The sequence below is a fragment of the Diadema antillarum genome, unplaced genomic scaffold (assembly GCF_040938485.1).
Source record: "Diadema antillarum isolate AM-2024a unplaced genomic scaffold, OU_Dant_1.0 seq00002030_RagTag, whole genome shotgun sequence".
In the NCBI taxonomy this organism is placed as follows: Eukaryota; Metazoa; Echinodermata; class Echinoidea; order Diadematoida; family Diadematidae; genus Diadema; species Diadema antillarum.
The window spans coordinates 19,246-37,457 of NW_027272683.1; the positions used below are offsets into that span (position 1 = coordinate 19,246).

The 18,212-nt window shown below is 36.7% G+C and overlaps 1 protein-coding gene across 1 annotated transcript in view; it reads left to right on the forward strand.

Moving 5' to 3' along the window:
* Positions 1–18,212, forward strand: part of LOC139713674 (nucleoporin NUP188-like) — a gene marked incomplete at its 5' end in the record, with an annotated part of 59,693 nt that overhangs the window by 19,237 nt on the left and 22,244 nt on the right. The window contains 16 exons of the mRNA XM_071625374.1: positions 264–386; positions 1,257–1,304; positions 1,877–1,963; positions 2,467–2,549; positions 3,429–3,500; positions 4,010–4,052; positions 5,357–5,557; positions 6,435–6,524; positions 7,829–7,894; positions 9,123–9,236; positions 9,789–9,918; positions 10,732–10,797; positions 11,704–11,805; positions 13,258–13,378; positions 16,487–16,574; positions 17,995–18,071. Coding sequence (XP_071481475.1) covers positions 264–386; positions 1,257–1,304; positions 1,877–1,963; positions 2,467–2,549; positions 3,429–3,500; positions 4,010–4,052; positions 5,357–5,557; positions 6,435–6,524; positions 7,829–7,894; positions 9,123–9,236; positions 9,789–9,918; positions 10,732–10,797; positions 11,704–11,805; positions 13,258–13,378; positions 16,487–16,574; positions 17,995–18,071 — 1,511 coding nt within the window. The remainder of the gene's footprint in view (positions 1–263; positions 387–1,256; positions 1,305–1,876; positions 1,964–2,466; positions 2,550–3,428; positions 3,501–4,009; positions 4,053–5,356; positions 5,558–6,434; positions 6,525–7,828; positions 7,895–9,122; positions 9,237–9,788; positions 9,919–10,731; positions 10,798–11,703; positions 11,806–13,257; positions 13,379–16,486; positions 16,575–17,994; positions 18,072–18,212) is intronic.

Below are 18,212 nucleotides of genomic sequence, written 5' to 3' on the forward strand. Positions count from 1 at the left end.
GTCAACCTATTTTATGGCCATTTAGTGGGCCCCTATTATTAGAATTGACTATTACCAACCACTTAAACATTGGGATGTCAGGAGTCACAATGTATCAAATTACAAACTGTAGCAATTATGGGGCCATGCCATCAATGATTTTCATTCTTGTAAAGCATTACATATGTTACAATCCTTTATACCCGAGCCTGATTTGTACTCCTTTGAATGTAGAGTAGATTTTATGTATGTTAAGTTCTGAAGCTTGCAATCATCTTTTTCAGGTGCAGTATGCTGAGTTTGTTGAAGACTTGCAGAGCAGTGGACTGTTTAAGAAACTTGTAGCCCAGTATGAAGACAGATTTGGCACCTTGGCACCATCTAAGGAGACAGCAGGTCCCCTGATGGTGTGTTAATCATCCATTCATGTTTTTACTTTCAGATCAAGCAACATAGCACTAGCTGTAATGTTTCAAACCTGTTATCATGCAGTCATGTGAGAGAGGTTCAGCAGCCTATACACTCTCGCGTTTCAGGCTGTTATGAATTTTCTTTGCATATTCAAGCTAAAGCTTACACCGTGATGATTATTTTGTGTGTGTGTGTGTGTGTGGTGATATCTTTGGTGCAGTGGGCAAGATATAATGTGATATCATAGTGTATGTGTAGCATTATAGGTGTATTTTTTCAAAGAAACTACACATTCGTATATGTAAACATACAGTGTACACTTCAGTTGGGAGGATCACTTGATATACCATGCACTCTGCTGTGTATTACACATGAGAGAGTGATTGAGATTCAATTTGGTATGCTTTCATAACATTTTACTCACAACAGCAAGGGTTAGGTATTACACCTGATTTTAAGTATCTCCCTTTGTTATCATGTCATATGAAGTAGTATTAGTACATTCTTTATATTTGTTGCTTCTTAACCCGTGGTGTTTATATTATTGTCTTAAGAATTATGATATTTTCTATCAACACTGGGAATAATGTGCCTCTCAAGGGAATTTTCTTCTGGCATATTTTGGGACTTTTAAAAGAATTAGAGTGATAGATTGCTTGATTACGTGTTTGAGTCATCTGAAGACATGTAGTTCAATCATTTTCTGAAGTACCTTTTGTGTTAATCACAAAGTGTACTACTTCTATCATTGAATCAGAGCTTATGAGACTCATGTCAATTAATCATAATGAAAATTTTGCTTTGAAAACTGAACAAAATTAAATCAAAGAGTTGTACCATATCTCTTCATTCTTGTTTTCACACAGACTGAGAGACAACGGATACGATGGTGCATTCAAAGCTTACGAGAGCAGGTAAATTATCTCTGCAACTAGAAGTTACAAGATTTGAAGAGAATGTCCTTTGACATTTGCATGATGATGCAGGGCCACACAAGACTGTTTATATTTGAATCAAAATTCACCAAGAATCAAGTGAAGGTACACATTGTAGGAGTTGACATGTTACAATGTGGTTAAAACATTTGTGGGAAACCATGGAAAATGTGTCACTTATTGACATTGTAATTTTTATCATTAACATTTGGAAGGAGGGTGTGAAGTGTATAAGTTTCAGATTGAATAGTATGAATGGTTTCAAAATATGATATACCAGCCTTGCGTTACACATAATTTTACAAATTAGGTAGATTATGATATCAATGCTGAATTAAGAGTTGTTTAATCTCATAACTACACTGTAGGCGCCTTACTGAACGTATAAATAGATGGCTGATATGATATCAGGTAAAGAAATTGAAAAACCCTCCAGCATAGAGGTTACTTGTACAAATATGTAATTGTATGTTTACCTAAAATGACATGTAATTGATTTAACTTGTTGAGTATTGTAGTAGTCCCATTGTTCTTTTCTGTCCCTTACACAGAGTGAGTTGCTAGGAATCATCCTGCTCTTCCTTCATGCTTCGCTGACCCCGACTGAGAAGCTGTCAGAGGTCATGAAGCTCTTCCAGGTCTGTTGATATCAATGGTGTTCATTATAGTCATTGCATTCCTCTGTTGTTAGTATGGCCTTGCAAACTCAAATATTTCATTCACTTTCTTGTTTTCTTTGTATATGTGCATTAATAAAGTAATATAGTTATTGTATTGGTGCTGTGCATAAGATCTGTTTCATGATGACAAAATCTTCCAAGATTAACATATTTGTTACTGGACAATGGAGCATTATTTATATTAAGAAAAAAGGCAAGAATAATGTCTGAAATGAAATCACCTTGTCTACTATTTTGATTATGACTCCAATCATGGAAATGTCATCATTTGAACCAGAAAGTTCACAACATATGATATTTTAAGACAGATTAATGTCTTTGTATGTTTACTGATTGACAACCTCTTGTCAGCAATATATTGCTAGAGTCATAGCATCAGTGAAAGCAGATGTTTTACACTATCTAGCCCTGTGCCAGTGAGTTCACAAATCTTTTATGTGTGTTATTCTTGATCTCCAAAGCAACAAGGCTTTGGGACCAGACAACCTTACAGGCACCTGCTAGACACAGAGGAGATAGCACAGAAACTGACAAGCAGAATTGAGTAAGTGTGTTGATGAAATTTCAGAGAGGAGATAGTGTTATCCTACAGCCCATCCTTAAAACAAACCAACCAACAAACAAACAAACAAACAAATAAATAACAGTGTGGCTGCCCCACTGCTGAAATTTAGGTGGATGGAAAAATTAGCTGTGTTTCTCAAGTGCAATGATCTTTTTTTTCTTTCCAAAATCTTTCCATAATGTTTCCATAAACTTGCAGTGTGGGTTTCCTCAAACTTATGAATATATGAATGTGTATGTATGCATATTCATAACATTGTATTCTTTTAGGATATACCTTAAGTAAGCTTAACTCATTCTTGTATCGCATCATTTACACAAGTGCCGGATAAGAAAGGTATAATTACTTGAAAATTCCATCAAGAAAATTAGCAACTTTGCAAGCATGATTTATTTTACTGCATGGTGCACTTTTTCTTTCAAGTTTGTCAGTATTTAAAAATATTACAGAATTATTAAAATCCTTATGCATAGAAGTTTTGTACTATCTATCCTAAATTTGTAAGTTACAAACAGAATTCAATTCTTTTTTTTTTCATTTGATGTGAATACATCATTCCGATATCAGTTAATTATAGCTTGAGTTCCGAAGAATCAAGAACAAAAAGATGACACAGTCAAACCTGCCATAGCAACCACCTGTCTACAGCAGCCACCTGTCTACAATGGCCTCTTTTTTTGTCTCCCTTGGGTGGCTGCTACAGACAGGTTTGACTGTATTTACGATTCACTGCCTACAGAATGCCAATGCTATGACTGAGTACACAATCTATGTCTTGCATGGCATGAATGAATTTTATTTTGTTAGAACAGAGTTATCCCAACATATGCTATGGCGTCTCATGTCGTGTCTTCACAGGTTCCTGTGCTGTGTGATCTTGTTGGAATGTATGGATCTCTTTCCTTTGATGGCTGTGACAGATGAAAGCAGGTACACAGTCCTGGCCATTGCCTGTTCAGTGGCAGTGTTTAGAATGCATGTTACATTCCACTATATATCATCCACTCTGAAACAACCATAAAACTTGTGAGATTATTTTTCTTCGTTGAGCTACAAAATGAAATTTACTGAGCTCTTTGTGAAAGAAGAGAAAAAAAGTTTTATCACATTGTTATTCCATCTAGTTAGGGCAGCATTTGGAATTAATCAAACCTGGAAATCCATAACTTCTGGGCATAGCATCCAATTTCCCTTAACTTCACCGAGTGTTTCACTCATTTTTTTTTTTTCATTCACTAAATTCAGGTATACAGTATAGGGAAACCTGATCTTGTAGCTGTTGTATGCACTCAATCTGGCCTTAAAGTTTTTATTTAAGACATGATAGTGTTAAGTGCAAATGACTTCCTGTAAAAGAAAAGAAAAAGAAATAGTCTTCATGTTTATTATTCAGAAATCTGGTATGTGATATGTTTTCTTGTCTGATTCTTTCTTTGTAGCATTGAAAATCACCCACTGGTTATGAATAAAAACCTTTCAAAGGTAAGTTGATGTGTCTTTCCTTTTTTTCCATATAAAGAAATTCTAATCAATAAGTGTGTGATACCTATACTGGTTAGAGTACGATCTAGCAACGACATATATAATTTTTTGTGTGTGTGAATTGTGCATGTTTTGTAATAAAAAAAAAAGAATGTTCACAGCTCAATTTAGCCCACTGAAGTCAAGGGCTCAAGTGAGCAACACAGGTTTAAGAATTACCTCATGAAACTGTCGCAGATTGGAGCTGATTATCTTTTTCATGGCATGAAACTTTTTTCAAATTGCTACTGGGATTCAAGGCATTGTGCACGACAAGAACTTGTGCATGCATTTTATTTTTGTGATTCTTGGCTCCTCCCAAAAGTTTCATGCATGTGAAAATTTCTGGTTTTACAGTAGAAACACATGCACTTACTAAACCCTATTCTAACTGGGCTATTTGAGACCAAGTTTTTACGGGGGGGGGGGGGGGGGGGGGGGGGGGTCAAATTGACCCCCCCCCCTTCAGATCTCGGCCACCGATGTCAACTACAAGATGTCAACTACAAGATTGCATGGTCATACAATAGAAAAATGTTTCCTTTCTATTTTCAATAAATTAATTATGCAAATTTGTGCATGAAATCATATTTTCACCTATAACTACGTCAAAAAGACTGAAGGATTGCTAAATATTTGTGTCAGAATTCCTCAAGACATATCAAACAATTTTCATGTAAAAAAATAGTGCAGTCAAAAACAATTTCTTTTGTTTTTTATTGTTTTGTTAATTTCTTATGTATTTTATTGTTTCTTCGACCTTTTGTTTTCTATTGTTTTTTCGCCAAAATTTGTTGCAGGCACTTTTTCAGGCTTATCTACACTAGAATTGATTAATTTCAATGGTTAAAAGTTGAAATAATCTAATTTATATCAATTTAACCCAAAAACACAATTTGCATTGGATTTGCACACGATATCATGAATTTGAGCTGTTTTTGGGTTGACATGCATATGCAAAACATTACGTAACTTCAGAACGGTGTACCCGGACGTCGCAAATTTGGTCTCAAAATTTGCGGGAGACTTCAATGAAAAAAGTCGTGAAACGACGCGGCAAAATCTTTGCGCATTGCGGAATTGTGGCGCGAAACGTCGAGGGAGGGTCAATTTGACCCCCCAGTTAGAATAGGGTTAAAGGCGATGCATTTGAGAGAGGTCACCTGTACTTTCCCCTTTCATTAACTTCCCTTAACCTGTGATAAATGCCCATGTAATTTTTAGGTTTTGCATGAATGTTTGGTTTGTTCTGCTTCCTCCAATAGGAGTTTTCCAGTGCAGTGCAGTCACTTGGCCAATCAACCAGCCATGCACCAATCCTCCTAGCCTGGATGGTATTTCAAACCATTGCCTGGCCTGGCAGGGACCAGCATCTAGTGAAGAGGTTGGGAAACCAAGCACTGCGCCTACATGTTTTCAAGTACCTGAAGTACGGGCTGTGTGAGACATTGCCTGATGAGACATCTGTGAGTGACAACACATATTCTAGAATCATTAAGACATACCAGATGGGCAGTATGATTGTGTCTTGAATTTTACATGTAGTATAAAATACTTGGTTGTTAGTATTTAACTCGTTGAGGACGGACTGATTTTGATACGACACGCATTTCCCATTGACACCTGCCGAGTATACTCGGGACTCGTCCTCAACAGGTTTAAAGTGTAATTCCACACTGTGCTCAAGTTGACTTTGATAGAAAAAAGTTGAATCAGATGAACTGAATGTTCGCAATATCATCAAAATTGGACTCAAATCAAAAGTCATTAGATTTACACTGTAGCTTTACACGTTTTCTCTTTTGAACATGGTATGAAATTGTATGCTAATGTTTTCAAAATTTTACCACCTTTGGAATATCATGACTTCTATTATAGAGATTTTTTTGCCTTTTTGGTCCTCAACAGAGAAGTCTTTGTTTTGGGTTATTGTTTTTCTTCAGTTCATAACAACATATGTTCAGATCTGTTATCACATTTTATTTACACATCATGAAATGACTCCAATTTTCAATTATGTCCTTGCCTTTCAACTAATTGATAGGTGGGGATCATTCTCATCTTGAGAAGATAAAAACTTTCTCAGTCAAACAAGTAGAAACTTTGTGAAGTCATGTTTGGTGCATTTAGTTCTCCCATGTTTAGTTTATTGTGTAAGTAAGCTGTAAATAGTAAGGATATTGTGAGGTATTTATTGACAAACTTTTCACACTGAGTCAGAAAGGTTACATTTAGGAACCTTGCTCTCTACTTGTCTTTATATTATGCTTACTATTTGATTTGGAAATATTTTGCTGTAAAACTAATGATTGATGTTATTGTGGGGATGGGATCATCTTTCAGGAAGTGACCATGGCCTGTCACTCTGTTGTCTACTCCCTGATGTCTGTCATTCTGTCTGTCTTTCAAGAAGACACCCTTGGAGGCTTAGAGGTGAGACATCGCGGGTAGAGTGGTTGTCAATCTTTTTAACCCTTTCAAATCCAGGTGCAGCCACAGATCCTATTTCTGTGTTATGGAGATGAGTTCAGACAAACTGTGCAATAATCCATGTCATTGTAGCTCAAGTGTGATAAACTTGGCTTAGTTGTCTATTAAGCAGCAGTCCTTATGCAGGGCTCGACACTAACGGTGGCCCGGTGGCCCGGGGCCACCAAATTTTAAAAAAGGGCAAATTTGGTGGCCCGCCTTGGGCCACCAATTTTTTTTTTAAAGTATGTCAATAAATTCGTAACTTTTTGCGCTGGAAATTAGCAGTTAAATTTGTTTAAAGGATAGATGAAAAGGACTGAATGAGTGCCTGAGAGCGAGTGTTGTAAGTTTGTTGAAGTTTATTTATGAGTAGATATGTCCAACTTCTAATTCTTACTATCATAAAACTTAAATATTTGACTCATTAAAAAAAAAAAGGACTTTTAATGTTTTTTATTGTTTTGTTTTTTTCGGAACACCAAATTTTTCTCTCGGGCCACCAAAAATTTGAAATGTAGGATTTTGGTGGCCCCATTGGGCCACCAAACAAAAAAGTTAGTGTCGAGCCATGCCTTATGTATCCAATGATATATCATAAGATATACATCTTACTATGGGAATGGTTGTGCTTCACAGTGATTAAATTGATTAGCTAATTTCATATCAGTTCAGTGAAATAGAAAAGCATAATGATAAGAGATATACATATGTGAAAACAGTCAAACAATGTTGTGATATACATGTAAGTACAATCTTGATGAAAGAATTTTAGGTGCAATTGTTTGTTCACATTCTACAGAGAAGAAAATATACACCATGTGAGCACGTGAAGAGAAAGTACTGGTATTCACAAAATTTGTGGATCATCCAGTGGCAATTCTTTCTCCATTTAAAGGGGAAGATCACTGTGTGATTACAACCCCTGGCAAGTGCAAAAGGAGGAAAAAGAATGAGAAGCTATTGAAACCTGTTGATATGAAAAACAAATGTATTATAGGACCATCATCCCGAGTCCTGCTTTTTTGGTGAATGAAATGATTGACAGACATAGGACCTTAAGAAACGGCATCAAGTTTTACCTGTAGGTAACAACAAAGATTAGATGATGAAAAAAACTGATCAGCTAGAAAAATTGATATGAGAGTTAGGCCAATATACCCTGAGGAGGATGTAAATGGGAGTAGGTAAACAGGAGTGCCTGTCATTACTGCTGTGATCCTAGTATTATTCAGCAGGTAATTTGATTTGTATTTTTTGTCACACAGGACCTTCTAGCTCTCTCCTGCCAGCTGCTGTCACAGCCACACCTGTGCAGAGAATTTTGGAGTACCGTAAGTCTGTCTTCCCCTACTCTCAAATATGATATGTGGCAGGAAAGGGTCACTATATCCCTTTGTCTTGAATGGTACAGTACTGTATATAGGGAACAACTTACCAAGATCTCACTGTCCTTGTTTTCAAAGCATTTTATTTGTAGATGGCATGTAACCCGTTCCTCCCGCAATTCTTCGAGAGCCTTCAATGCCCCTAAATGAGATTCTTTTTACCTGTCTACAAAGAACAGACAGGTTGGCCCGTGCGAAAGCAATCAAGCAGTAGATATATTTACTTTCCATGGTTAACTGCATGTGCCATCAAACAATGCGAAATATCAATCAGACATGAGATATGAATAGAGCGTGCACTGATGGATTCACAAACTCCTTTGTTATACACTATATGGGCACCCGAATGTGGTCAGCGGAAGTCAAAATATAGTGAGATCAGCCCCAATGGGCAACATATGTCTTCATACGGGTTTTATTGCAAAACAATGTGCACAACTATGTTGGAAAAAGTAAATTACACCAAAACACATGTAGTTTTGATACAGAAAAAGAACATATAATGTACATTGTAATTGATAGAAGAAACTCTTATCTTTCTTATCTTTCAATCAAAGTCATTTTTCTGGTCAGCATGACACAAATATGAATTTAGGCCACAAATGCAGACACTCTGTCTACAGTTTGGAAACCTGAACCTGGTATACCAGGTTCCCATATATGAGTTGATGCCACAGAAACCTGGTATACCCTTTTCCTTTAAGGAAAAGGTTACCTCTTACAAGGAAGCATGGAAATCTTTTGTCAAATTGCCTCCAAGTTTGTTAATAAGAAGAGTGAGGGCCAGGTGTGTTATGTTAATTTTTTTTTTTTTTTTTTTTTTTTTTTGGGGGGGGGGCCACAAATCAAAAATGCTTTAAAATGAAATCCAATCTTTGAACAAGAGTAGTATTTATGATAGTATCAAAAGATAAATCACTTGTAATTTTGAGATAAATAATATGTAGGGCAACAGTTTTGGTCAAAATGTGAATTGTTATGAAATTGATATTGAATGAGCGTGTTCTTTGCGTAGTTCAATCAGAGATCATGGAGATGAAAATTACTGTGGAACATTTTTCTGGAATAGTTTGAACATTTATGTGTCTGAGGCCAGTGATTAGGGGTCACGGTCAAGTGAAAGATTATGGCTTAGTGATATTCAACTTTGCCTCATGTATTTTGGTTTCTGCAGGACATAGAGGGAGGCTTTGCTGCTCTTCTGCAATCTGCTATGTCTTCATTTCCGCTAGAGTTCTCTCGGCCAATGAGGTTCTTGAAAGCACTAGCCACAGAGGGCAGCAGACAGGTAACTTATCAACCTCTTATAGTCAGTGTCTATTAAATAGCAACATATAATATTCTTCCAAGCATCACACCCCTATCTACCATTTGGCTCAGGGGCAGATGTCTATTTAGTTGGAAACTAGATACTATGTGTTGCATTTGTCTACCCATGTTTTGAAATTAGAACATGACCATTGTCTGCAATACTACATATTACCTTTATTTCCATCCAAGTGTATTCTGTAAAGATGGTAAATGATTCTTCTTTTTGATAGTCTTCTGTCTTATATTATATTTGTACTGCAAAGTTGATTGAAACCTTTTTCTATCTATGTCGTACAATGTACCTTCATGATTTTATGATATGTATGCTGTTAATGGCTGTGCAAAATAAAAGGGAAGATTACAGAATTACAGGGATTTTCCCACAACTTGTCTCGTGGTATGCTAACGTTGAACTACAACAACCCGTTGGCCAGTATGATGGGATATTTTGTGCAGTAGTCTCAGCAGGAGAGGCCAGTCTAAGATTATCTAACTCATCAGTCATCACACATTCTATCCTATGTTTCAGATCTACAATTTGCTGGCACATCTGCCAACATTCACCGAGCCTCTGGACAACAACCGGAGTTCAGACATTGAGATTACAGGGGAGGAGAATGTTTGGAAACTTGTCAGTGACAAGGTGGTCTGCAAAGCAGGTGAGAATTTTGGTTTAAGAAAGGTTGCAGCTAGAAAAAAAAACTGCATAAACAAAGGTGAAACAAGACAAGAAATGAGGTAGAATGTCAGTAAGATTGGACAAAACAAGACAATAGTCTCTGTCAGTTTGTATGTAAATAGGACTTTCACTGGGCATCTCAAAATAATTGTTTAACTTCTTTAACTCACGTTATTTATTATTAAAAAAAAACTTCTCTTTTGTAACTTACTATTTGTAGCATTGCATTTTATTTAAAAATGATATGAAATAAGATATCTTTATTTCTGACACTGTTCAAGGTATAGTAGATACCATTACCTCCTGAAAACTTCCTGAAAACCAAAAGAAGACTTACACTGGACAAAGGCCTGTGGTTGTTTCATCCTTGGTGTTCATTTTCTGTTCCTTTATTCTCCTGGAACAGCAGATGTCAAATCTTCCATAAGAAATACAACAAATCTTGAATTTTATATGTATTACAGTCACAGTCAAAAGACTGTGACAGTCTTTTATTATCATTATTCATGATTTGATTACTTTCTAAGTGCAACCACTGTCTCCTTAGTTTGAATTGGTTTTTTTTTCCACATTTTAAGCAGTCATTAAGTCTTATTTTACAGCTTTTATATGATTACTTTTTTTCAGGGTTTTCAGAGTTTTTTTTCTTGTTGAATCTCATATAACGGATGTATGTGGAGGACGACTGAGTGGGATATGTTTTGAAAGCTACTTGAATCTCAACTTTTTTGTGGCAAGTTACATCGAGGTTTTATTCGTTTGAATTGTTTTGTTTTGTCTTGTCTTGTTACAGACAAGCATTCTCCAGGGTTTGTGATACCAGTAGATACATTAGGCAGGCTTGAACAGAGACCTGATGGTAAGCCAACTGAACAAACCTTTCCTCATTAGATTAGTTTTCTCTGCCTCTTTTTGTGCCATATCACAAAAGTTTAAGGAACTTGTATCTGATAATATGTTTAATATCCCATAGCTTCAATGCATAAGTACATGGCCAGAAAATCAACTTATGCAGGAATTTGAGAGTTCAAAGTTTATTTGATTTTAGAATTGTGTTTTCTGCCCAAAACCCACTTTTCAAACTTTTATTGTCAGATGAAATGCATAAAAATGTTAACAGTTTAATGCACTTTCACATTTTGCTCAAAAGTTTATTTTTTCAGACTTTTCCTGCAAGTACCCTCACACCCCTTACTTATATGAAAGATCAGAACTTAAGGTCAAGTTAACAGTTTGAAATTGAATTGTCTTAGCAACATCTTATCTTCTTTATCAAGAGTTTGAGATTATAGCAGACTTCATATGTACTTGTACATATTAATAAAAAAACTGCTGAGGAGCAATCTTCAAATATCAAGATTTAAAGTCATGATTGAGCTCTGAATTTCACAGTTGCCCACTCATGCATTAATAACTTTATATGATTTCTTCTCAGTTGCTGAGTAAATGAAGAGTGATTAGGAATATTACAAACCAATGTTAGACCAAATAATTACAAGGTGGGTAGACCATTCACTAAGGGCAAATTTTTGCATGCATCAGTAATGCTGTGATGCAGCTTGTTAGGTGAGTTGAGGTATGGATTGAAATGAAAGATCATGTTAGAAAGAGATAACTGCTAGTAACAATTTATCAAGTGTATATGAAATTTCCTTTTATAAGGTGCATAACTGTATAGTGTTCCATTGAAGTATAAGGTAGGGTCTTTGTGAAGTCAACCAATGGAAGCATGTACTAATCTTACTTTATGGTCTTCTTCCTATAGGTCCTCCCCTCATCACGTGGGATGTGGAATACAATGGTTGCCAGCTCTTCCAGTGTGTACTTGATTGGCTGATCAGTGCAGCCCCTACCACATCACCATCTGGTACTTTAGGCAGCCCCTTCTTATCATTGTCATGCTAACTATGTTCATATCTCTTAAAGTGGCATCTACCATTTGCCTTTGGTGTCTTTATTGAAAAGTGGTTGTGATCTTTTCAGTTCTCACAATCTTGAAATGGATGAAGGAAGTGCTATTCATCATTTGTCAGATTTACTCCTGCTCTTAATGGTTCATTATGCCTGTGCTCCAAAAGGGTGACAAGCTTACAGTAGTTCAAAGTTGTCTGTCTGTCTGTTTGTCTTATCTGTCCATACATCTGAGACATTTAGTACAGTTTGTTGTTATGCAGTCCATGTGTGCTATAGGAGCAATATCCTGAAGGTCTAAGGTCAGAGGTCACTGAACTGTGGGAGATGTATGTGTTTTTTTCAGCTATAGCCAGAAATATAATCTGGTTATAACGGAAGTGATGAATAGACATATAGCATTAATTCGTTGTACTGGTATACATTCAACCACATCACACTCATACCCTTCCGCTACATTCAGTTCATTGGTTCACGATATTACTTCATAGTCTGGTGAATGAGAATCATGTGATATTGTTTTATGGCAATTCATATAAACTTTGAGTGTTCCTGCTGAAAAGTGATGGTATCCTTGGCATAATGTTAGAAGATAATAGATCATATTTACATGTGGAAATGATACCACAGAGATAAACATTGAACTGTAACTAAGGTTTATTAGTGTTAATAGAATGAGATCTGTTTGTCCACATTAATATTACGGAAAATGAGAAACTATTGAAACATTATGCTTCAGTTATTCCTTACTTAAAGGTCCTGTTTACATTTGGGAACAGTGATTTACAAAATTTTCAAGATATGAAAGTTAATGCATATGTGTAGGTCTGTTGTACCACAAAACATCCTATCATATAAAATTTTGGCGATGAAGCCTAAAATATAAAGAGATATCTGTCTTTTTTTTTCAATAAACAGTAACTGTAGACAGTTTAGTCTGGAAGCACTTTTATTATAGCTATTGTTTACATTTTGTATATTTAACAACAATTAATATAGATTTTATTGATTCAAATTTTTACGTGGTTGTTTCTGTCTCTAACTCACATTTCAGAACTATGTTAAAGCACAAATGCTGGGTTTTTGTTTCATTTGCAAATTGTAAACTATGCCTTTAAGGTATTTATTAACCAAATGTTCTTCATGATTAAGGCAGCATTGCTTTGCTGAAATAACATACGACCTGCATGCTGTTTTTCCTATGACACTAATGATAAACTTTGTCATTGTGCTGTAGGTGATGTGACAAACTCTCTAATGAAGATTTTTGATCATTGATGTGTCCTTTTGCTTGTTAATGTTTACATTAGGGGCAACTTGCCTAGACAACCTCATTGTGAAAGTTTGTATGGAATGTTTCAGATTCAGTAATTCAAGCAATAAAGCTAATCCTCTTCTTGTCATGCAGACACCCTGGTTCAGCAGACGCAAGATGTTGTTGACCTTATGGAAACTATGCTGCAATCTGATTGGTCCATTGCCACAGAGCTTCAGTCACTCACTGACTGTATCTTGCCACTCTTAGGAACGTAAGTCAAGAATGTGGTGGTTTGAAAGAAAATGTTAAGGACAATTTATTTAATGCATTATTTTGTACATTGTGCCAAATATGTCATGAGTCTTTCATTTCATTACAGAGTAATTTGATATGTGTACCATTAATTTCATTTCAGTGTAGAATAACAGTCAGTAAAAAGACTGAAGTTATGTTATATGCTATTCATCCAGCAATTTCTCATTTATGTTCAATTCAAAGCTGTAATTGACTTGCAGCTGGCAATACTGTTTGTCTTTCTAGAACCATGAATGCCATGCTGATCATGCACTAGGAAAAAAGAATTAAAACAGAAAAATAGGGTAGTACAGTTAAACTCGCATAAGTCGACCTTCTCGGGACTGAGCAAAACACATCGACTTAGGCGAGTTTCGACTTGTGCGTAAGTCGAAAAAATCGACTTACAGTTACACCACGCGTACACATGACATGTATAATGTACATGTATGTTGTCTACTCTGGAGCCGAGAGCTGGAGCGGTGTGCCCGATATTTGCCCTTCAGCAAGACACTTTATCCACATTGAATATTACCGTTATTCATTTCCAAAATTAAGAGCAAACATCTGACATTTATTCTAGCATCTTATGGAGCCGATTGTTACCGCTGTTCATTTCCAAAACTGAAGGCAAACATCCGGCTGTCTTTTTTTTTTGGTGGCCCGGCGTACGTTTTTGGTGACCCCGGTCGCATATTAACCATTCGCGAAATTGTGATTCGATTCGCGAAAAGACTCCGCTAAGTATATAAGGCATAGATTGCTACACTCGGCAGGGGCTACGTCGTCCTTTCACCAGGTCTGGGTAACGGAAACCAAAATCTTGCGTGAGTTCTTGCGTTACCTATCGTTAATTTCAACGAAATATCGTTAATTTGCGCTTCGATCGTTACTCATCATTACTACAAACGTTAATTTTCCCGATCGTTAGTTTGCGTTAATAACGATTCAGGTGAAACCGCTTAATGTTTATTAATGCAAAGTTTCTTTTTGTATATACTGTATGTAAACAAAAACTGGCGTCTCGGGATTTTGACAGTGATTTATTACACAATAAAATCTTATTTGACTTACGCACAGTGAATTCAATGGTTTTTCTGTGAAAGTGTTCTTGGAATTTCATCGACTTAGGCGAGTATTCGACTTAAAAAATTCGACTTGTGAGTGAATTAATACACGTAAGTCAATGGGGAAAAATCGGGACTTTTTAAAATCTTCGACTTGCGCAATTATTCGACATATGCGATGTCGACTTAGGCGTGTTTAACTGTATTTGACAGCCTTGTACAGGTAGTGAACCTTTTCACAGGCAATCCTAGATTCAATGATTTTTATGCCTCCGCCCGAAGGGTGCCAGAGGCATTATGTTTTCGGGTTGTCCGTCCGCCCGTCGGCATTTGTTTACCCGATAACTTGAGTAATATTGAGTGGAATTTTACCAAACATGGTCCAGATGTAAAGTATGATGGGGCAAATACTTGATTAGATTTTGGGTGAAATTGTCTGAGGTCAAAGGTAAAAAATCAAGGTCAAATCATGAAATTGTATCCATTTGCGCGATAACTTGACTGGATGTAGCAAATTTCGCCAAACTTTGTCCAAGGATGACATGTGATGGGGCAATTATTTGATTAGTGTTTTAGTGAAATCGGCCTGAGGTCGAAGGTCAAAAGTCAAGGTCAAATCCTGAAATTCATCTGTTTATGCAATAATTCAAGACTGGATAAAGCAAATTTCACCAAACTTGGTCCAAGGATGACATTTGATGGGCCAATTAAACATGTTTTTGAATGAAATCGGCAAGAGGTCAAAGGTCAAAAGGTCAAGGTCAAATGCTCAATATTTCACTATTTTTCCCCATATCTATGCAATTCCTGAAGGCATTTTCCTGAAACTTAGTGTATACATGTACTACCAAATAAAGATTCTCCAGAGAGTTTCAGGTCATGAAGTCAAAGGTCAAAAGGTCAAAGATCAGGTGAAAACATTATAATTTATCGGTAACTCTTTTTTCTCCATATCTTGCAAATGGTTCAAGGTATCATCATGGAACTTGGTACATTGACTGGCAGGGATTATTGAGGAAATTTAGGGGTCGTGGGTCAAAGGTCAAGGTCAACTCCTCAAAATTTCACTATTTCCCTAGGAGGACCATGCATTATGGCGGAGGCATACCAGTTGCCATAGCGACATTTCTAGTTTGTTTTTTTGTGCCCTTCATCATCATCATCATTTAAACAGACATCTGGAAACTAATTATCAAGGAATAGATATTACCTTATCCCTTGAAATGCTTATTGTGTCACCATGGTTTTCTGTTGGACAGAGGCACATTGCTACACATGAGTGAACTTGCTAGTCGACAAATAGGTCAAGTTTGGTTGGATGACTGAATGCTAGTGAAAGAGTGTTGCAAGTTCTGTACTTAGTGCCTAGACACGTAAGGGTTACAGTATTTGGTTATGAATTAGCAGAAGTTAAACTCTCTCTAGTACCCTATTTTGAAAAATGAAAATATTCTTCAAATTTTCAAGTTTTGAATACTGCAAATGTTTTCCAGTTTCAGAACAAGGGGCAAATACTGGATTACTGCAGCTAATGATTCATGCAAATGGTTATGCGATGGTGTGTTCACCAGATCACTAATTATTGATTATTATTATTATTAGTAGTAGTAGTAGTAGTAGTAGTAGCAGTAGTAGTAGTAGTAGTAGTAGTAGTTGTAGTTGTAGTTGTAGTTGTAGTTGTAGTTGTAGTTGTAGTTGTAGTTGTAGTAGTAGAAGTGGTAGTAGTAGTAGTAGTAGTAGTAGTGTGTGCAAGGTGCTTTGCAAACTAAACCTTCTACCTTTAAGTACAGTGTGCTGAAACTTTCAGAAACTTTACAATATTGATGACAGTGCATTCTCATCCATAAGCCTTTCCCCTGTAGAAAGTAGTGTGCAGTCTCATTAAAGTAGACACTCAAGTGAAATTCATATTGCTTGTATGTATCGAATTACTTTTTATGCTGTGTCATCTCATTCTATGACGTGACCTAAAACTTTATTGTTGTTGTTGTTGTTGTTGTTTTTTATTCTAAACTCAGTTTGGTGCAGGTGAAAAAGCCCCCATTGCTTCTCATAGCATCCTGTGTCAAGTGCCTTGCCACAATGGCAAAGTATGAACCTGAAAAGGTAAGGGTACCCTCTCCTTGGTACATCTAATGTCATGCTAGCTGCTTCTCTGGATAGTTGCCTAACACTAAATACACTATTACTGCAGTGTGTTTATTGCCTTCTCATTGGACTGTATACTCTTACAGTTCCTGCACATGCTTGAAATGTATTACACGTGTAGATTGTAAACTGAGCACATTGTAAGATACTGCATCAGCACACATTATGATATTGTTGAACATCTTGAGGAAGATATGTTCTCTCAAGACATATGGGCTTCTCCCAGGCATTGACATGATGGATGATATTAAGAGTGACATGTACACTACTGGTACACCAACACTAATCACTGACTGCCATTATAGAAGCTGTCAATACACTACTGGTCCGCCAGCACTAAATGCCATTCTACATGTGTTGAGCTCATACCAACACTGGCTGCCATTATAGAAGTTTTCAGCATACTGCTTGTACACTGACACTAACTTTCAACTTTCAACTTTTGCGATTGTGCCACTCCACAAGTGTTCAATATGCTATTACACCAATTCTGTCTTGAGATATAGTCACCAAAGCTGTGTCTGTGAGACTAACATCATCTCAGACAAATCTGAGTCTTTGTTGAACATAGGGTGCGTTCGAGCGCTCTAAAGCGAACCAAAGCGAACTGAACTAAAGCGTACCGTACCGTACCATGCCAATTTTTGTGCGTTCGAGCGCTCTGTGGAGAAAGCGTACCTCACGAGTTATTTTTAGAAAAGGTCACGCTTGTTTACTGCAAGAATGTCATTCACCTCTCGCTTGAACTACTTACAGCTGTCCCGAACAAAGAGAATGATGTTTTTGCATTGTGACGTATGCGCTTGATACGCGCATGCTTTACAACAAACTTTTGGTACGTTTTGGTACGCTTTTGGAGCACATCGGGAAGTGATCCACTTTTGGCTCGGTACAGTACGGTACGGTACACTTTAGGAGCATTCGAACGCTCCTCTAGCGCGGTACGGTACAGTACAGTTCACTTTAGGAGAGCGCTCGAACGCGCCCATAGTCTCAAAATGACCTGGTATGCCAGAAAAGCTTACATTGAATATGTGTAAGAGTTAGATTATTCAAATATTTTGTAGTCCAAGGGATAGTTGAAGGGGAGTACATAACTGCTGAATTACAATGATAAAACCAACATGCAATGGCACTCACATGAGTATATAAAGTTCCCCAACTTCATTTCCAGCACCCACATCATCCCTGTTCTTACTCCTTTGCTCAACTTATTTGCATGTTCATCATTTGTTTTCAGACATAAAAAACAGTACTTCACATTTTCTGACAGATTTTACATACAATGCATGCACATATCCCCATATGAATGTATTTAATACAGCATGTGTTCCTAGGAAACCATATTCACTTGTAATTTTTCTCTATCTCTTTCCAGATGTGGCTGTCTCTACAACAGACTGGTTTCTTACCATATACTGGGACCCTGTACACACAGCTAGACCAAGCTGCACGGTAAATTCAAATCATCACCATATTTTTGTTTTTATCTTTATTTTTGCTGCAGTAGACACAGTGCATTGTAATCTTTCACATGTATTATTCTCATGGTGATCACGGTGTATTGTTTTTAGCAGAAGATATTCTGTCTGGTCC